At 45.5% G+C, this 20,826-nt stretch overlaps 1 protein-coding gene across 2 annotated transcripts; it reads right to left on the reverse strand.

Moving 5' to 3' along the window:
- Window positions 1-3,385: 3,385 nt before the first annotated feature.
- DESI1 (desumoylating isopeptidase 1) lies at window positions 3,386-20,645 on the reverse strand. 2 transcript variants are annotated; one of them, XM_062013366.1, is made up of 7 exons: window positions 20,292-20,380; window positions 19,226-19,665; window positions 10,526-10,547; window positions 9,550-9,619; window positions 8,783-8,892; window positions 7,664-7,786; window positions 3,386-6,515 (listed from the first exon to the last, which is right to left on the reverse strand). In XM_062013366.1, exons 2-7 carry the CDS (start codon window positions 19,266-19,268, stop codon window positions 6,422-6,424), a joined length of 462 nt encoding a protein of 153 aa, XP_061869350.1. In that variant the 5' UTR covers window positions 19,269-19,665; window positions 20,292-20,380; the 3' UTR covers window positions 3,386-6,421. The 2 variants fall into 2 exon arrangements, with proteins under 2 accessions (XP_061869350.1, XP_061869359.1); XM_062013375.1 differs by lacking the exon at window positions 19,226-19,665 and having other exon boundaries at window positions 20,292-20,645.
- Window positions 20,646-20,826: the final 181 nt, after the last annotated feature.

Genomic DNA, 20,826 nt, shown 5'->3' on the forward strand with positions numbered 1-20,826 from the left:
CCCGGCCCCTGCCAGCGGGAGGGAGGGAGGCGGGACCGCGCGGAGGCCGCGATGGCGGCCGTGCCGCCCTCAGTGGGCAGCGGCCGCAGGGCGGCGGGAGCCCTGCACCGACCCAGCGCGCCTTCCCACACGCCTCCGAAGCCCACCCCAACGATGCCTGAACACACGTTCAGACTGCTGTGAACGGCTTCTCCGATTCGCCTCTCCTGAAAGCCTTTGCTTTACAGCCCTAACGAAGGACCCGGGAGGGGGGTGGGTGGGCAGCGTGTCTTCACATTTGCTGTTATCACTGCAGTGCCTCCCTGTATTTAGGGGCTGGGGGTCTGGATTGAGCTACCTGGTAAGCTCAGCTGCTCCGGGGAGTTCTGTGTCCTGAAGAAGGGGACAGGAGCAGCGTGCACTCACCCGGTCAGATCCTGTGCCTCGCCTTCTAACAGGGTGCTGTTAACAGAATCATAGAATGGCAGGGGTTGGAAGGGACCTTTAGAGATCATCCAGTCCAATCCCCCTGCAGAAGCAGGGTCACCTAGATCAGGTCACACAGAAACGCATCCAGGTGGGTCTTGAAAACCTCCAAGGAAGGAGACTCCACACCCTCCCTGGGCAGCCTGTGCCAGGGCTCCCTCACCTCAACAGTGAAAGAGTTTTTTCTTACGTTTAAATGGAACTTTTTGCGTTCCAGCTTCATCCCGTTATGCTTTGTCCTGTTGCTAGAAAATAGCTACTGTTTTCACCGGAAAAGTGCAATTTTCAGCCTCCAACCCTTTGCACAAAGCCAGACATGGGTTTTTTTTTTTTGCAGTAACTTTTTGACCCGCTTAGTTACCCCATGAGCCATTTAGGATTTACTCAGCCATCTGGTCAGATCATATTCATACAGCTCTGTATTATGCTGATCTGATAAGCAATGGTGGACAGCCTGCCCAGCTCTTATCTCCTAACAATCATTCCTGACTTATTTTCTGACATCAAAACGACCTACGTGGAACATTCCTTGTGTTTTTGCTCAGCAGCTATCTTGCCCTCTCTCCCCAGATAGTGCTCAGTGTGCTGAGCTAGGTTGGAACCGGGGAGAGATGATTTTTACAATCAGATTGTTTTTCTTCCTCGGTATTATTTCCTTCCAGGACATTGTGCAACTCCCTTTCCCAATTCTTCACTAGATTCCTCTCCAGATGAAGCATTGGGGTAGCTTCACAGCTCCCTCGGTTTGCTGACAGTTTTCCTGCTCCTAAACAGAAGGGGGATGTAAGGAGACAATGTTAATGATTTACCTCTGTGCCATTGCCTTGGACAAGGGTTACCAAAACATCCTCAGCTATTTGCTGGGTAAGGCATTCATTGGGTACACCAGTTAATCCCACCAGGATAGCTATTTCCACACTGTTTTTGTGAGTTGTCTCCATAATGCTGTGAATCAAGCAGCCTTGGATGGGTATTACAAGTGGCATTTGCCCTGGCATTGATGTTCCTGCGAAATCATGGCCTCCAGGGCCTTATGAATCACACCCTGGTCATAAGCTCCCACCTCTGGAAAGCTGGACTATTTTTTTCCTCAGATTGTATTTAGGCTCCCTGAATGGTTTCTCAGCCCTCAGCTGCTCCGTATGCAACTGGGTGATGAATTTTTACATCAGTTTAGGGTTATGTTCATTTATTAGGGCTTGTCTAGGTGTGATCACATATATCCCTCATTGGTTAATGTTTGGATGCTTACTCCAGAGTATGAGTACTTCAAAGTGTGTGTCCACCATGGCATGCCAAACAGTGATTAAAGACGACTTCGTGGATTTCAGTTACTGGATTATCGGAAGCCAAAGAGCTGCTCTCCCATGCAGCAGAGCTGTGAGCTAACACTCAGGACTCTCAAAAGACAGCCATGGGGTTAGATACCCGATGAACTCCTGGGGGTTCAGGAATGCAAGATTTTCTTTTTCATTAGCCACGACATGGACAAGGGCGAGGCCTGGGCAAGATCTTCCTCCTTGCCTCCTGCACTGACTTTAGTCCCAGACATCCTAAAAGCAGGAGCTGATCTCCCTACACTCAGGTGCAAAGCACCTGAACTGCAAAGCACCAGTGCCACCTCGGGGCACTTCCCAGAACTGGGAAATCCGCTAACATACAGGTCAGCGTTCATGTTTATGCTCCTACAAGGCCATCCACCAGGAGACCTTTACAGAAGGTGAGTTATCTGTTTTCTCCACCTTGTCACACTGCTTTAAAACCTCTTTTCAAGTCAAAACATGTCTCCCAGCACCGCTTTGGTATCAGCCAGCCAGGACTCGTGTCATCCTGGTTTCCCTGGGAGTATGAGCCTGTCTTTTGGAGAAGTGCACAGCTGCATACAGCAGTGCTTGCTCCTTCTTTGAGGTTAGCTCTGAGAACAGGGCCGCTGAAGTGCTTTATACTTTGCACTTCAATCACTTGCAGCTTTCCCCTGATTGCTGCTCAGAAAGGCAGCAGCTGTTTTCATATATAAAATCTCTGATGCTAGCAGCAAGGGCAAACATTTGAAGCCCAGACAGTAAGTGGCTGTGAGGGCTCAGTTACACTCTGTCTACGGCTGTCATTGATGTCAAGTTTTTCCATGTTTTCCTCAGGTATTTATGCACTGGTACTTGATAGCAGGCCAGCACCTCTGAATAACACAGCCCAAAATAACCACAATCACAAATCTTTGTTAAAGCCCCCTTCTGTCACAAGCCCTCTTCTGTATTACACTGATACACTGCTATACAAACAGCAAACTGCGTGCTTTATCATTTGGATGCCATCGATACGCATTCAGAAGGCTGATCCAAGTAGATTTCATTTCTTCCCCAGAGGCAAATATTTCTCTTGCTCTTCAACAGAGGCAAGATGGACCCTCATCAATATCCCTTCTGCATCTCCAGAGCAACTCAGGCATGAAGTCTGCTTCCTAAAGCTGCTTTTTTTCCTTTGGAAAGCAGCAACGTGAAGACAATCAGGAAAAGCTTAGAGCCTTTGAAGCTGTTTGGCCTCTTCTTCAACAGTAGAGATCAGACATTTCATTCTTGCACACTCAGATGAGCAAGGGCAGCACAAAACCCACACTGTCAGAACATGTACCATCCAGACTTCATTCACCTCATCCAAGCTGTATCAAGACCCAGGAGTGTGGCCTGAACAAGATACCACAGTGCTCACAGAAGGAAAACATTCCCAAATTGAGATAATAATATTGCCTGGGACCCGTTCTAGCAAAGGACAGCAGCCACCACTACTTCCAGGAGCAGTATCTGGCCCAATTTGCTCAGCCAGTTTCTCCTCACACTTTCCAGCTGGGACCACAGTGAAGATGGTGACTTCTGGGCAGCTGCATTTGCTGGGCAGCTGTGTGGGCACAGATATTCAAACAGGAAACCTTGCTGGATTTCTTTTTATTGTAATAGAAAACAACTCCAACCAACCCTTAACCAACAAATAAATCAAACCATCACTTCCTGCCTGATGATGGTATTAACAGCTTTTTTTGAAATGGCACAAGGGAACCCCAGCAATACATGACAGAATATTAAGTGTGGGCAGAAGTGTTCTGTTCCTTTTCAGGAGCTCAGTTTCCCTGCCCCTTTGTTGATCGGCCAGCTGAAGTTCATCACCTATATGTACTTATAAGCCTACTTTATACTCCTGTGAGTAGGTATGGCTGGGTGGAATGTTGGGGACACAGTCCTGCAATTAATACTTGGCCATCTTTGGAGAAAATGGGTTTCCTAAGAGGTCTACAGGGTACTGGGCTCTTGTTACTCAGTATGACCCAGCAAACAGGATTCCCTCCTACACTTCTTTTGCCACAAAACACACTAGATCTTCAGTCCAGGAAACCCTTCAGGAGCTCCTTGGCTATTGCAAACAGTATATGGCCAAGTGACATTTTATCCAGTGACTTTCAAGTAGCAGCATTAGCTCTGCAAAGGAGCTGCTCGGGAAGCAAAAAGGCAAATCACAAAACACAGGGGGTAAACATTTCTCCTTCCTGCCTCCTGAGAGGATGTAAAAAGTGCTGAAGCAGGCAGCCAAGCAGAAACCAGGCTCAGGACCTCTGAAGTGGTGGACATATAGGACATATATCCTCATTGTATAAGAGTGTGGGGCAGTGGTTTCACCATAGGCAGGTGTGCCTGAAGTGGTAGTTTACAGAAAGACAAACCACCACAGCTGTGCTGCTTCCAGGTCCCAAACTAGTGTACCTAGATGCTGGGCTGCACTGTATCAGCTTGAGCATACCTGTCCAACTGAGGAAGCTCCAAATCTCTAACACGCTACAGTGTTTTGTGGCACAGTCGTGTGTGTTAAGATGAGAGACTGGTTACTCTTCACAGAATAAGTAAGGGAAAAGACTGGAGAGGATAGACATGCTAAAGAGGAAAACTAAGCTATGGCTTAGCAGGAAGCAAACATTCACCCATCCCTCCTCCAGGAGCACCAAAAGGCATTCATAAGTGATTTAGCATTATAATGCTTTCTGCAAACAGGACATTTTGACAGGGAAAGGTTGAAAGCTTTTGTATGAACTGATCTGTGCTAACAGCTACAGTTGTCTCCAAGTCCAGTCCATCAAATGAAAAGGTGAAACCGATGGCACAAGCAGAGAATGGCAAGGAAAAAACCAATCTGGGCTTCCAGTGCCACTGCTGTGCACTCAGAGTAGCTTCACACAAAACTGCAAAGTGGAGAGTACCCCATTTCTGCTTGTGTAGTGACTCCACAATGTGCAGGGCAACACTGTGTTTGACAGAATGACTCAAGTGCAGTTTTCCTCCATTTTATCCCCTCAAAAAACACGAACCATTATAGTTCACAGTGTGAGAAACTTATCAAACTGTATTATTCTGTGAGGAAAGGCCCAGCAGAGGAAAGACATCTCCTTTAGTCATGCAAGAAATTTCCAGTGCAGGAAGTCTGAGATGCAAGACTGAACTTGCAGCCATACTTTTCATAACAAAGCACTGGACAAAGGGCTATACATCTGCCCAGATGCTTTTTCAACAGCATCTGTGATGCACAATCTCCATTTACGGAGCATCAGCAATGTTTAGGGGTTTGTCCAATGCCTGTCTTATCTTCCTTCCTAAATGTAACTACTACAAAATGATTCAGGAAAGTAGTGTCTATTCATGCACGAAAAGAAATCAGTGTGCCTGTTCTTTCATTCCCCTGATCTGTTTTCCACTGCAACTAATTGCAAAGCTGAAAGGATCTTAAACTAGAAGATGCACTATTGATGCAATCTAATGTCAATCTAAGGACACGACTGCTTCTGCATGTCTCCCAATAAACTCAGTTGTTCCATAGGAAAGCTTCATTTTAATCTCATTTTCTTTACATTTGAGGAGATCTACCACCTATTTCTCTTGTACTTGGGAAAAGCCCTCCCTGTGATGAGCTTGTCTGCTTTGGAAAGAACAGTGATATCAAACAATGCTGGAACCTCTACTGTGTCTGCAACTAGGTACTGAAGGCAGAATTGGTCCACCTTGTACTATTGTGCAGTTGCCACACTGTTCCTGCTTTACTGTGCTCTAACTCTGGCTGGTAAGAAAAAAAACCCAAACCAACCCAAACTAGCGCTTATGCAAAGGTAAATAGTAAACAAGGTTTTGTCTGCTGATAAGCTCACATGTGCAAAAAGGAAACATTTCACCCCATTTCACTTTCACCTGAAATTTGTTCCCACCACTTTTCCTCTTGAGATTCTGCTCTTTCAGCTGGTTCTTTCCCATAACTCCTGGACCTAGCATTGTGAGGCTCTTGGCAACCTTCAGTTCCAGCCTCCCTCCTACACGCAGCTAGTCCCACTGAAAGTTTCAGCTTCCGAGTATGATGCTGACACACAGTTCAGCTTGATCACCTTTCCCATACAGCTGTGCCACTGCAAGTATTCTAATCAGATGAGTTCAGCTTTTCTCCTGAGCAGGTAACATAATGTCAATTATCCAGAAGAGTAATTGTGGGCCACCTTTGCTTTCTCTGTTACCAATACTTTGTCTTTTTGCTACAGTCTTCAGGAAATACTCCCACAATATAGGCAGTGACAGGAGAAAGAGATGCAAGCCTGTAAGGGATGGCTAGGACATCCTCTCATTTACTCCAAATTGTGTAATGGGCCCTTGAATACTCATCTTACCCACTTACCAGCATAGGAGTTACTTAGAAAGTGTCAGCCTGCTCGGACAAGACAGCCTTTATAAATTAGTATAATACTATTAGAAATAATGGCAATCTTTTTGGTAGCATCATCTTACATGCACCCTGATAAATCTTCTCCCTAGGATATTTTGAAATTTGTAGCTTCTGTAGAATTAATTCAGATGGGAAATTATAAAATAGAGATCTGGTAGATTCACGTTTAAAAAGGAAGAGGCCTGGCGAGGCTGGGCACGCTGGGTCGCTCCTGTTAGCTCTGTCCATTATGTCTGCTGAAGGTATTTCCTCCGAGTGGCTGCATGTGGATGATGTCCAGGAAGGGCCTTAAAGCTTGTCCAAAAGGTCTGAGAAGGTAAAGAGAAAAGCATCTCAAATAGCTTACTTGATGAACAACTTGATGAACATTTACTACTGAGGAGCACTCAATTCTTAGAGTGCAATCAAACCAACACTGTAGAAGCAAGTTTGAAGAACAGACTTCCACTACAGACCAAAGCAAACTAATTTAACCTATTACAGAGAGTTTACTGTTCAATAAGTAAGAATCTTAAACATGATTTTACATAAGCTAGTCCTGAGTCCTAACATGCCCAGATTGCTAATGTGGCAATACTGAAACTGGCTTTTGGTAATTCATTCTATTTAAGTCTGAGATGAAATCCCAGTTATGCAACTGCAGTGCTCCATTAACAATAGTAAAGACTGTTGGAAGACTAAGCCTCTATCTTCCTTCTGAGACAATGGTTCAACACCCATAGAATAATTTCTGTTGTAATCTGTAGCACCTGGTTTATCTTTCAATACACCTCGCTCTGTTTAGACTTTATCTGATCTTGAGAGATCCGAAGTGCTAAAAGCCCAAGGTAGAAGACATGTGTCTCCCAAACAATGTAGTATACTATTCTTATGAGAAACAAGACCTAAATGATGGAGTATAAATCATCCCACTGGGATTCTCGTTAGCTGAGAGCTTAGAGAAAAAAAAAAAAGTTTGAGCTGAACTACCAGACAGGAATTCTTCATTTTCTCCTTTTGCATCCAGTCCTGGCTCTAAAATTGCAGTGTGGATTTTAAAATTACATCAGCCTTTGCCTCTTCACAAGCAAAGCTGACACCTGCACTGCAACTATGGTGCTCAGAGTAAGAGAAGTGACCTTTAAGAGACATTGGTTTTCCTACACTAAAAAGCTTTCACCAGTTTCTGCAACTTTCTGTGTTTGTCTGGTCCCGCCTGAGTCATCATCACAAAAAAAAACTAGTTTAAGTTAAAGGCAGAACCACCACCTTCTCCTGTCTTCTCAGTAACACCAGTGCCAGTCAGCACATGTCTTACAGTGTTGTAAGCATTGAAGTAAAACAAATAGCATCCTCTCATTAATCTTAGGCTGGTTCTCACAGAGAGCCAGCAGAAACTGGCACCACTCGCTCTGTCAAGTGTTTAAGCGTGAGCATGAAGCAATAGACTGCAGAAGGGAGCAATACGCATACTCACGTGGCAAGAACTTCAGCTGGAAGGTCAGTGATGTAGGAAGGGATTTTTTTTCCTGTCAGGAACTGTGCCACTTCATTACTGAAGGTGTTGCAGTTACATTCAAAAAGGTTGTAACACTCTCGTCTGTGCCACAAGAAGTGAAAACATTGAAAGACAGACTCAGCAATAAATCCAACAAACAAAAAGATTAGGCCCCTAATGAGGAACATCTCACATTAGCACTTTTTTTTCCCCACAAAGGATTCTAAGGCGAGTAGGTAAAAAATACAGACATCAATTCACCTTCAAATTCAGCTGAATCGGGGTGGAAAATGACATTTCTCTGCACCGCTGGCTTTATACAATGGGGGTTTTTTTGGAGGGTAAGTGAGGTCAGGCTTTTTTTCAATTAAAACCACAGAAAGAATGATGAGAAATCACAGGAATTATTGACATTGAAATACAGCCAGAACAGTAAATGCTACTGTTTCCTGTTCTGGTGAGAAGCAGACTAGACTGTTGCTTTTTTACTCATCTGAAAGTTGGCAGCTTTACCAGAATGCTTCATCTACGACTCATGGGGCAAAGCACTATCTACTGAAATACTTCATATAGTGCCTTCATCTTCTTTGGTGATTCTCTCAAAGGCATTTCAGGCATCATTCCATTTTGTGAAAAAGAGTGTAAAAGACTTCCTGAAGAATGCTTTCCCAGCCTAGCTCCATGGCTGGCACATCAGAGGGTTGGACGAGGGGTAATGGGATGAAGCTGGAACACACAAAGTTCCATTTAAACATAAGAAAAAACTCTTTCACTGTTGAGGTGAGGGAGCCCTGGCACAGGCTGCCCAGGGAGAGTGTGGAGTCTCCTTCCTTGGAGGTCTTCAAGACCCGCCTGGACACGATCCTGTGTGACCTGATCTAGATGAACCTGCTTCTGCAGGGGGGTTGGACTAGATGATCTCTAAAGGTCCCTTCCAAGCCTACCATTCTGTGATTCTGTGAGTTCCAGTCTCATATTCAGAGAGGACCAAAGATCTGTGAGCAGGACTGGTTTCATAATACTTGTTTCCATTCTGCACTCTTTCCCCTAAAGGCTTTTTCTGTTATAAGAGGTTTTATAGCACAAGCTGCTACTTACCGGAACGTAGATTCCCCCAAAGAGGAAAGATATTCCAGAAAAATTTCTTCTGTGACTTCAGTGTTCCCCAGGTCAATAACTGAGTCTGGGGGCCCAAGAATTGTCCCTCCCTGTAATAATTAACAGCCAAAAGATGATGTTAAATGGACAGACTGAATGATTTTGGAGGACTCTAATGAACAGAGCTACTGCGGCTTGCCCAGTCACAAAGAAGGAACTTTCGGGGTGTTTGTCAAGCAAAAAGCCCTACTGGCCTCCCCTGTTCTGCACTTGGAAAATGAGAAGTAGCATGCAACTTATATTTCAGCTTGTATGCTTGGCTCTTTGTGCTGAAAGATCTAAGCCATAGCAAAATTGGGCTTTAGAAGAATGGCCCATAGGTTTTGCTTCTCCAAGGACAGAGAAGTCAGACAAAGTACCACAATCTTTATTATTATTTTTTTAATCTTAAAAAGGATGCCTTGAGTTGCCAAGTATGTATGTAAAACCATACCAAGACAGAGTTAGAGTGTCACTCTGGCAATGCAGCTGCAAAATAGTAGACGGACTCTACCAGCAGAAGCAATCCCTAACCTGTATTTATTTGGGCTTAAATACACTGTCCACGTTCCCTTTTCCTCAGATACCCTGGGCAACCACAGCAAGCAGCCACATCTGGCTGAATTCAGAAGCCTTTTCCTGCTTCTCTAAAAAGACAGTGACACAAGCAATTCCAACAAGTAACTCTATGACAACATTATCTTATCAGAAAGGCAAGTTTAACTTACTGGTGCACAGCTGGAGATTCCCGCGCTGCCAAAGAAGAACTCATCCTTATGGACTATTATGGACGTGTGCCTGCCACAGAGAACAAAAACCAGGTGAAACAAAGGAAATAACTGATGTAGGTAAAGTTATGTGCTCAAGGTCATCATGAAATGAATGACAAAAAGAAAAGCTGTGTTTCTGTAAGTAGGAACAAGATCTGCTGGGACATTAATGGATATGGAAGTACTGATTATCGAGCCTACTGTAACTCCATCAGCAGTTGGGAAAAGAACAGGCTTAACTGGGAAGGAACAGAGAAAAAGAGGGACTTTCTAAACCAGTGTGACATCTCCAGCAGCCTCTTTCAGCTAGAGGGTTGAGGGTGAAGTAATAGAGAGAGGGAGACGGAGCCAGCCCTGCTCCCACACTGATAGATGTGCATGTCTGTTAGACACTGAGAAGGTCAGGCAACCAAAAAAAAAGGGATGGACAAGGGTTTGGTTGGTTTCCTTTTCATTTTCTGTTTTATAAAAGAAATCTTCATATCAATTATAGCAAATTGGGGGGTGTTTTGTAACCTAATGTAGTCACTGCTCTTGTGTGCCAGCAGGCCTGATGCTGTAATACCTTCTTCCCACCCACTATTTTTATTCTCCTGTTTAGTCATGCCTGAAATTAATTAGAAGACAAAGTACTTGGGACAAGGATAACATCCTACCCTTGAAAAAGTGGGCAAGGGTAAGAAGATGCAACAACTACCACCAGTGCTTTTTTCTTTTCATGGTGTCCACTGAGCTTTGAATGGAGAGATGTAACCAGCACCTGGCTGTACATCATTTTACTGTCAATCTGTATTCAGGAACCAAAAGTGCCTTGGTCCCTCCTCAGCGGCAAAATGCTCTAAACGCCTGAAGCATGTACCATCTCATATTGAAAATACCTCCTGCGCCACACAGTGCTTAACACACATTATGCAGTTTAAATCCAGTCACTTACCAGATGCCATCCAGCTGTTTCCCTGTATGCAGAGAAAAAAAACAAAGAGAAGAGTTATAAGCAACATATTTTCCAGATTTCAGCCTACTTTCTGTCAAGCACTTTGGAACCGAGCTTATTATTTCACCGTGACAGTAATACCAAATATTTCATTCCAGAGTTGCCTCTACAGAAACAGAATGTCCTTCATTCAAATGAACCTCTCCATCCACACTGCTGCTGTAATTTTATTCTCCTCCCATGTGCAGAGGTGGCAATGCCATCCTATCCTGCCAGTGCTTACCTTCCTCGGGGTATTTGTCTACAAAGAAAAGAAACCTTTTCCTAAAATCAGAGCCTTCAGTCAGGAACAGAAGACTTGAATTTGACAACAATTTCATAATTGCAGGCAGTAAGCCAGCACAGAGCATTGAGTTTTCAGTTTCAGTAACTGACGAGACCTGATATGAATGTATGATCTGTGGTGATAGTCTCTATCAGCTGTTCCATGGCTTCCTCCGTTCCCTGTGCTGTTAAAAGGGAGGGAGGAGGTGGAGATATTGGGAGCATTGAGTTGAGCCCAGGAAGAAGGGAGAAGTCGGGGAAGGAGATCTTAAAGTGCTGGTTGTGTTTTTCTCATCATCTTGCTCTGTTTTTGCTTTCTGTTTCGTTTCTTCTAGTTAGTAAAAGAAACATTACTTATTTTCCTAAGTGGAGTAGTGGAGTCTGTTTTGCCTGGAACTGTAACTGGGAGCGAGCCCTCCCTGCCCTTGTCTCGATCCACAAGGTCCTTGGTTATCTTTTTTCCTCCCATCTCGCTGGGGCCTCCAACTGCCCTAAGGAGGGTGTGGGGTGGATGGGGGGCACCGTGCAAGAGACTGTTGTGCATCATTGTGAATTGTGTGTTTTGTAGAACACTGTAGCAAAGATTTGCTCCAGGCACCACTAAACTGATACTACCATTGTGTCTTAGAGAAAAAGTCCTTTCTGAAATGCTTTTCTAGTTCCCTTGAAGTTGGAAACCTAACTCACTATGTTCATAGTAGGGTCTCAAGATCAAAGAGTCACTGGCTGTTACTCCTCCAGGCTCAATTATTTTATCTTAGTCTAAAGGCTTTGAACCCTGTTATCATACCCCTTTGCAAACTTGTAGGCAGCAACAGCATGCTATGACAGACAACGCTGTAACTTTATTTGGCCAAACAAGGTGTGCAACACTCAGAAAAGACCAGAAAAACTGTGTGCATAACAACATTTGGTATTCTCCTGAATCCAAACAGTAGATTGTGTGCTCCTCTGCATTCGCTTCTACTTGCTTGCAGCAGAGTCCTGATCCTTTTAGTCAGCTTCCACATATAAGCACTGTCCCCTAGCTGACCCCTTTCCACATCACTATCCTATATATCCAAGCAGCATTTCTTCCAAGATATTTTGTTGTTACTGTTCAACTTTTAGATACCAGAATGTGATGTGACAATCTGCCAAAATAATCTGCAAGATTCCCTGAGTTAGATAAAAACCACTGTAGACATGATTAAAGAAAAGCCACCTGCATATGAGAGCCATCCTTCTAGTAAAAAAAATTTAGTTCAGACAGCCCTGATGGGTTCACTTTTGGCCAACAGGCTTTACTCTGGTTTGGACACCATCTGTTTATATCATACCAGCCTCAGGCCTCCCAAAGCTAGCCACAGACTTTCTTGCTTCCTGAATTCTGGGGTAGAATGGTAGGGGTTAGAAGGGACCTTTAGAGATCATCCAGTCCAACCCCCCTGCAGAAGCAGGTCCAATCTTGATCAGGTCACACAGGAACATGTCCAGGCAAGTTTTGAAGACCTCCAAGGAAGGAGACTCCACACCCTCCCTGGGCAGCCTCCCTCACCTGAATAGTCAAAGAGTTCTTTCTTATGTTTAAATGGAACTTTTTGTGTTCCAGCTTCATCCCATTACCCCTTGTCCTGTTGCTAGATACTATAGAAAAAAAAAGGGATGTCCCAACCTCCTGACACCCACCCTTTAGATATTTGTAAATGTTAATAAGATCACCCCTCAGTCTCCTCTTCTCCAGACTAAACAGCCCCAGTTCCCACAGCCTTTCCTCATAAGGGAGATGCTCCAGATATTAACCTCCTGCTTTAAACACAGCCTCAGAGCTGTGGTCTTTTTCTTTTAAGTGTTTTATCATGCTTGTGATATTCAGGCTCAGCTATCTTGAAGGCCACTGCCTTAACTGACCTTAATTTGGGATTTGGCTGCAACCCTCATCACACTGTCAGCTTTGCCTCTTCCTAGCAAATATTCCACTAGACACCTTGCTTGTATTTCCACAGCTGACAATGCTGAAAGTACACTGTAACTGCTTTTCTGAGGCTGGAATCAGATGCTCAGGGTAACAATAAATCATCCCACTCATTAGAAAGAAGTTTGGTAAAAATGAAGCTCAGCTCAGTTGCATTCCTCTACAACTCCCAAAGAGGGGGCAGAATGTTACATGCTGGGCCCCAGTTTGTCTATCAGGGCCCTAGAGCAAAACAGTAGTTTGATAGAGCAGTATTTGATCCCTCAGCCTCCAGCATGCTGCCTTCTCTCCTGAAAATTCAGAGGTCACTCTTCATCACTTGGTGCCCTGCTTCTAAAATATCTTGTGGGGTAGCAGTGATAGAGTACACTGCCCCAGTTCCATCCATCCTGTAGAATTGTCCTTATCTAAGTGCCACAGCATAAATGGCCTACAGGGAGGCAGAGGTATTGTCTTTCTCTTTCTATAGGCAGAGGGTCTCGAGACATTTATCTGTTCCTACTCCTTGTCAGGGCTGCTTTGGTCTGTGAGTGCAGGACTCAATACGCCACTTGAAACAGCAGTAGCCCTTCACAAGTTCTTTCTCTTGGGCAAAACAAACTTTCTGTCATCATACAGAACGGGTAAAACAGGAACAAAACTGATGAGGAAGATCCTTCAAGAGTTCTGAGAAAAGGGTGTTTATGTGTCCAAGTAAGGACTAAACAATCACTATCACATGTTTTACACTCATGTCTGAAGCAAAACTGGCACAGAGGTAGCTACTTGCTTCAGATGAAGGTCGGGTAAGAGTGAAAGCAGGGAAAAGGCTGTTGTGGCAGTACAGGCATCAGTCAAAGAGAGCACACACAGTTCTTAAGTAGGTGGACTGATCTGTCAGTACCATGGATCACAGCCAGACAGTGAGCATATTCACTGTCATCCCATCGCACAGAAACGTAAGCGTGGAGTGGGATGAAGGCCAAAAGGCAGTATTAACAATGAGAAGAGCAGAGAAGTTTTCTGCACCATCTTAGGAGCATTTTCTGTGTCCCACACAGTGTGCTCTTCTATTCTCTGGCCCTCGTTCCACACCTTCCTTGTCAGACTTTTTGCCTCACGCTCTAGAGCTGCCATAAACGAAGGCCACTGCAGGTTCAGCAATGTGCAAGGCTGGGTATGGTACAGTGCACTGCCCTAATCTGAGCAGCTGGCCTATGACAGGCTCTACAGTTTGGCCTTGCATAGTTACTGTCTGCATAGCTGTTAATGAACTATGACACATTTGTTCACAATAAATCACTGTTTTCCACTAGGAACTTGAACTTAATGGTTTCTCTGCCCCAAAGGATAAAGGCAGCACATATTGGAATTGCTTCTGCTCTTTTGCATGCTAAATGGAAAAAGAACATCTTAATGTTTACTTTCATACTCGTTTTCAGTAAGTATGATGGCTGGAAGAGCCTTCCACAACGTTGCCACTTTGCACTTACATTCTGTATGCTGGTGAAAGAGTTATAGTAGATGCTGATGTCACAGGTGCTGCTGCAATTACAACACATACTTGAAAACATCACTACAGCAAAAGCTACCAAACATTGAGCTGCTCTAGCAAGACTGCAGCCAGCAGTTCAATGGAGGTGACTCTCTCTGCCCCTATTCAACACTTGTGAGACTCCATCTGAAGTACCGTGTCCACCTTCAGATTCCTCTCCAGTACAAAAGGCACTGACACACTGTGCTAGAGCACTTGCTGTATTGAAGAGCAACTGAGAGAATTAGTCTGTTTAGCCTTAAGAAGAAAAGGCCAAGAGTCCTTACTGCTCCTACAACTACAATGGGTATGGAGGAAAGGGAGTCTTGTTCTACTCAGAGGTGCATAGTGGAAGGCTTGTTGGAAAACGGGAAATCACCAGTTTAGTGAGAAGAGGAAAAAAAACCAGTGGCCAGACACTGGAGCAGAGGTCCAGAAAGCATGTGGGATTTCCATCCTTGGAGATACTCAGAATTCAGTCATCTAGTGCCCTGAAGAACTGCTCTTGTTGGAACTACCTTCAGCAGGACCTCCAGTGGTCACTAATGCAATTCTCTGTTTGTGTGACAAAACCCAAATGGAGTTCAAGACAGACTTTTTATTAGACTGCAGTCCAGTCCTGGGGGGCTCCTCTCTGGCTAACAACATAGCTAGCAACAGGCAGCAACTGCCAGGACAATAACAGAATAGCTCTTGGCAAGTGAAGCTGCCTGCCTTCACAAGTCTAAGGCTGCTCAGCTAGGTCAGTTTATGCCAAGCACTGGTTTGATGATCTTAATGAAGCTGCTGCAGATGTCCTAGTTTTCCTTGGCTCCTGTAAGACATTAACCAGGCTGGCACTGTGGAAAACACATGCCAGATCTGTTGCACTGGTGACAATAAGGCATCCATGGTAGCTCTCCAGCCTGCTGCAGACATAATAAAATCCCTTCCTACCACTGGCAGACTAGACTGTACTTGGTCAGGTAGTGAAAACCTCTCCAATGACAACACCTTTGGGAATCTCATTCCTGAGAAACCTGCTGTTACTGGCCACACATGCACGACCCAGAGACGTCCAAGACCAAGTACTTTTGGTGTGCTGTTGCAGCTTCCTGTGGTGCACAGTTGACTGTTGCCATCTCCAAACTGACAGATGAATAAGTCAACAGCTTCTGAGAAACTTGGGCAGCTGCCTTTCCTGCTGCTTAGCAAGAATCTCCATCCTGTTTATTTGTTTCATCACAGAACAGGCTCTATATAGACCTTCATGGATATGATCATCTTCCTCCTGAAGTTTTGTCTCTCTTGGCAGTGATCTCATATAGCTCTTCTTGCCCTTCTCTCAAACACAGACATTGCAGAGAGCAAGTGACAGCTCACAGCCACTGCCACTCCTGATAAAGCAATCAGGGCAGCCTGCACTAAGGAGATAATGTCTTGCCTTCTGCTGGACATTGCCCACTACATACAAAACACACTGCTTTGCAGCCTCTGAAGGCTTGATACATACACCAGCCCCAACAGCATGGCCAAGCAAGGACCAGCACTGCTCTGTTTCCACAGCCAGCTGCCTAAATGAGAGCAGGAGCTGCGCAAGTGACAGCACTGGTGTAGCAGTGCCAAGGAAGAAGTTGTATCTAGGCTTTGCAGCAACATTTTCCAATAAAGCTGCTGTCCAGCTTGAAAAAATTGCCAGGGAGCCTCCCCAGACAATGTTCCAGTGCAACAGAGCTTACATTCTGCAGTCAAGGAGAAGGGATTGCAAATACTATTTGGGATACTGGTAGACATGATCACATTTCACTTTCTTCCCTTCTTTTCCACAACACTCCAAACCCGTGGCATGCCACAATGTGGGTGGAATTATATGCTGGTACTGCCACCAAATCCAACACATTTACTCATAACCCGAGGCTGTCGGTGACTACATAGAAAAGTCTGATTCCTCAGTAACTGTTATTTGAGTGCAAAAGCCTTTGAATTGCAGGTGTTAACCCTTCACTCCATACCTACAGCAAAGCTAACCCAAACATGCACATGCATATAACACAGTAAAGGAATGTCCTGATGAGATGATACTCTTTTGAGTACCTGCTGTTCATCTAGGTAAAATGGAGAAGCTGCAGGGTGCCTAAATAGTTTAAATATTTTGAGGGACAGAGGGGGAAAGGAATGTTGCAAATTTAGATGTACACAATCAATTAGTGCACACGGTCAAATTACCATGTATCCGCTGTCCCACAGTAATCCCCTACATGCAAGCTCAGCCTGAAGCAAAAGTGAAGCAATTCAGCCTAACTTCATCTGACTTCATTACGAGCTAACCTAAGTCATAGAACCACAGAATCTTAAGGGTTGGAAGGGATCCTGAAAGACCATCTAGTCCAACCACCCTGCCAGAGCAGGGCCGACTAGAGTAGGTAGCACTTGTGTTTGCCACAGACCACAAACATGGACATGAAAGTTACTGTGTTGTATCTGTGAGAGTTTTGGGTGATAGTAAATCAGTCTTGGGAAACCTGAACACATCATTGATCTTTAAGACTTTGCTTGGGTTCGGGTTTTTTGTTTACTTGCCAAGGTGCTTATATGGATCTTTCCTGAAAATGCTTACTGGAACGCAGGAGGAGATGCCAATTCAGCATAGATCTGTGTCCTTAAGCATCTCAGAGATTCAAATGGTTTCAACGAGGCAGAGCACCATCTGGGAAGTAAACAAGCTTTTTTATTTGCTGTTATTTTTCTTTATAATATTCCCAGCTCAAATACTTTCATGCTACTCACATGAGCCAGGAACCTATGAGAAAAATGCAACATTCAAATGCATTAAAGAGTTCCAGGACCCGCAGCTTAGTTTCAAGAATGTGCAGAATGAAGTACAGATTTGCTTGTGGTACAACTGATTCAGGAGACTGACATTCTTAGGATAAGAAGGCATTTTGAAAGAAGCAAGGAATCCTGTATAATTTTAGAATACAATCAAATGGGATTACTTCCATGCTTGGATTTATCTGGAAGCCCAAGCAGAAGGGAGATTAGACACTCACCAATCTGTTTTACTGGGATAGTTAATTTCTTAATCTTGAAGGGCACATAATGCATTTTTTTCCTGTGCATTTTAAATAACAAATGAAAGTGGTGTTTGCGTATTAAACTGTTAGACTGAAAGACAGAAGTTCTGAGACATGAAGGAATTATATAAGGAGAGAGGCATTTAGTTTACTCCATTCAGAGCTCAGGCTATGCATCCCTCAGCAAAAGAACAACCCCTGTTCCTGAGCTGTAAAGAAATAGTAGGAAGCTTACTATTTTTAACTAGATATCTATGCTCTGCAATGGATATGCAAGTCCTAGAAGGTCCTAAACAAGTAATGAACTGGTCTCCTGTGGAGCTAGAAGCAATAAAATTTGGTCAGCTAGCATGGGTATTCTTAGTAGTGCACTGCTTTGCACATTGTTGCAATTTCCTTAGGCCAATCCCTGAAGACTCCCACCCTTCTTGAATTGAAAATTATCTTAATTAGGCAAGCTCTTTCTCCTATGTGCTGCCCAGGGTGCTCAACCGAAGCAGAAAACCCTCAAACCCTAATGAAGAGGGAGTAGCCTGTGTCAGTTCACTTCTCCTTGAGGTGCCTGGAGAGATCAAGAAGTAGGTTAGATTGGGGGAGGGTAACACACTTGATTTTCATGACATCCCTAGCAAATGCTCTGGAGCAAGGCTGATGGAACAGCTGGAACACTAGAACAACTAAAAACTCTTCAGAATGGGTGGAGAAGAGGCAGAGTAATGTGCTGGGTCTGGAAAAGAGAAGCAAAAGCAGAAGGTACCTCCTTTTCGTGGGTACCTTATGCTCCAATACCTTCTGGGCTGTTAGGTCCCTAGAGCTGAATACACTACTTAATTTTAACAGATACCCACTCCTGGACAACTCACTGTTAATTTATGCCCCACTGAGCCACAGCTGCTGTGATAAACTAAGCTCCTGCCCATTCTGAGAGTCACATTAGCAATAACCTCAGTTACAGGAAAAGAGAATTGGAGAGCTGCAAGACATTTTTCTTTAAGCCCACAATGCAACAGGATTTTAACCTTCCTTAAAGGTTTCTCTGCCTTGGGACATCTACTTGAAAATCAGCACTGCAGGCTGAACTATTCTGTTTCTCATGTGTACATGAAGCAAGAGCAGTATTCATCATTTTGCTCTTGGGGAGCTTTCTAAAATAATCTGGAGCTGAGTGTAAATGCACAGAAGATGTTTTACTTGAAGGAAACAAAGGTACAACAAGGCATTGTTTGGCAGTCAGTCACTGGATTCACATAGGCCCAAACATTCTGCAGTCTGCGTTGTCACCGTGACCATACAGGCCTAGTTGGCCCCGTTCCACAAACACGTCTGAACTCAGCTAGCTACAGGGCAGCACCAGCCAGCAACGCTTCCCACACTACCCAGAGACATGCATATTTTTAAGTCTGTCTTGTCATTACTCAGGCTCCTGGAAATTTAGCAAACCGTAACACAAGCAGAAAGCTCATCACACACTAAGTGTTTTTACGTGGAAATGCAGAAAGCTACAAGTTCCCAAGACTGACTTGGTGGGTGAGAGCTAAAAAGCCTTCACTTGATCAATATGAAAACTGGTGTGGAGACACATATAGTATTCCTCTACAAGTCTTTGCTTGGACCAAGGCTTTGAAATAAGTCTGGTTAAAATCCGCTCACCTCAAACACAAGAAAACCCTTGCACACGAATATCTGCATCTTAAGACTTATAACTCTTTGTATCTTAAGATTTATAACTCCTTGCACAAGATAAAACGTGGCTGTTACGAACTAACAGGTGAAAAGTTACTTCCCTGAGGGCTACAACAGAAGTGATTCTGACCACACAAGAAGTTTTGAGGTTACCCAGTATGGGAAATACACACCTCTCAGAGCTGCCGTTGCTGTCTGGACAACGGAGCACACCATATACAATCTCTATAATATTTTCTTCTTGGCTTTGTAAGCTTGTTGTTGATGTGCATGAAGCCTCATGCTAAGAATTCTCTGGTCTTTCATTTTAAGCTTGCAGGAAAACACAGAATCTCCTCGTGGGACAGATGAGGGAAGTGAATGCCAACAAGTTGTAAAACAAGATTACACGAAGCCATCTGTTTAGACACCGAGTCTGTTCAGCAGCCTCATCTCACACAGACTGCTGGTCTAACACGGGCCAGAATCTACACGTAGCAGGTATAAACCACTCTCTTGTTGCATTTCTAATTCATGCTTCCAAATCTTTAATCAAAACATGAGCTTCCTTTATATCTGTAGCCCGAAGAGCAGTTGGAAACGCACACATTCTCGACCAGACTTTTACAAACCTCTGGAAAGAGAAGGTGGCCAGTTACACATTACAAGCTGTGCAGCCCCAAGTACGACATCACCACAATGGTGATGGAGCCACTGAAACTCAACAACCTTGTAAACAACAGGCTGATTTTTTTCTAGTTCAGCCTTCCTGCCAGCAGTCAGGGTGCCGGGCACTAAGCCTTCCCTCACTCTGGGGGCTACATAATACTTCTAATTACCTTCTGTAAACAATACCAATGAAGCAGCAAAGGACAGATGGAGGGAAAGAGGCTGGACGGACCCTGTTCACCTGGAGTTGCCTCGCTGCCAAAGCTCATCCCACTGACCGCGGGGACGGGGATGCTGCAGCTAAAACCCTCTTTGTCCCCACAGCCGGGGCCCCCAAACCAGGCCCTCACACTCCCACGTCATCCTTTAGCCACCGGCCGCCAGGTGCTGCCCGAGTCCTCCGAGAGCCCTTCGCCGTTCCTTCGGGAGGGCGACACGGGGCGAGGGAAAAGCCACTCCCGGGGCTGAAGTGGGAGGATCTCGGTGCGAGGCCGGGCCGCGGCGGGCGGTGTGCGAACACGAGCCCCCGGGGCCGGGAGGCGGCGGCAGGGCCGGGCCGGGGCAGCGCCGGCGCCCTCGCCGTGCTCTTACCCAGCATGAGGGGGCTGAGGCGCCGGGCCATGCCCTTGGACACGTCATACACATACAGCTTCACGGGGTGCAGGGCCAGCGGCTCCTCCATGGACGTGCGGGCGCGGCCGCCGGGCGGCACCCGGAGCCCGAGCAGACGGCAGCCGCCCGGCCGGGCGCCGAGAAGCGGCGGGAAAGGAAGGGAAAGGACAGACCAGGTGCCGGTACCACCGCTGCCCCCGGGTGCGGCAGCGCCAGCCGTGAGGTGACAGACGGAAGGGAAAGGAAGGAAGGGAAGGGGGCGAAGCAGCCGCTGCGCACGCGTGGCGGGCGACTGCGCGGCCTCGTCACTGCGGCGCTGAGGGACGGCTCCGGCCTGCGCCGGGGGCGGAGCCACAGGAGGCGGGGCGGGGACACGGCAACTCCCCCTGCCATTGGCCGAAGCTTGGCGCCTCTTCCGGCCGCCGAGTTCCTCTTCGCGGGAAAACGCGCGGGTTCCTCCTTCTTCCCCCCGCCCCATTCCCGCAACCAATCCCAAAGGAGGGAGGCGTGGCTT

This window comes from Colius striatus, chromosome 1, assembly GCF_028858725.1.
Source record: "Colius striatus isolate bColStr4 chromosome 1, bColStr4.1.hap1, whole genome shotgun sequence".
NCBI classification, from domain to species: Eukaryota; Metazoa; Chordata; class Aves; order Coliiformes; family Coliidae; genus Colius; species Colius striatus.

Coding starts and splice junctions, on each gene's coding strand:
- DESI1 (XM_062013375.1), bottom strand. CDS start 20,382: ATGGAGGAGCCGCTGGCCCTGCACCCCGTGAAGCTGTATGTGTATGAC. Junction 9,620..10,525: donor AAACAGCTGGATGGCATCTG/GTAAGTGACTGG, acceptor TCTCTGTGGCAG/GCACACGTCCATAATAGTCC. Junction 7,787..8,782: donor TTGGGGGAATCTACGTTCCG/GTAAGTAGCAGC, acceptor CTTGTGGCACAG/ACGAGAGTGTTACAACCTTT.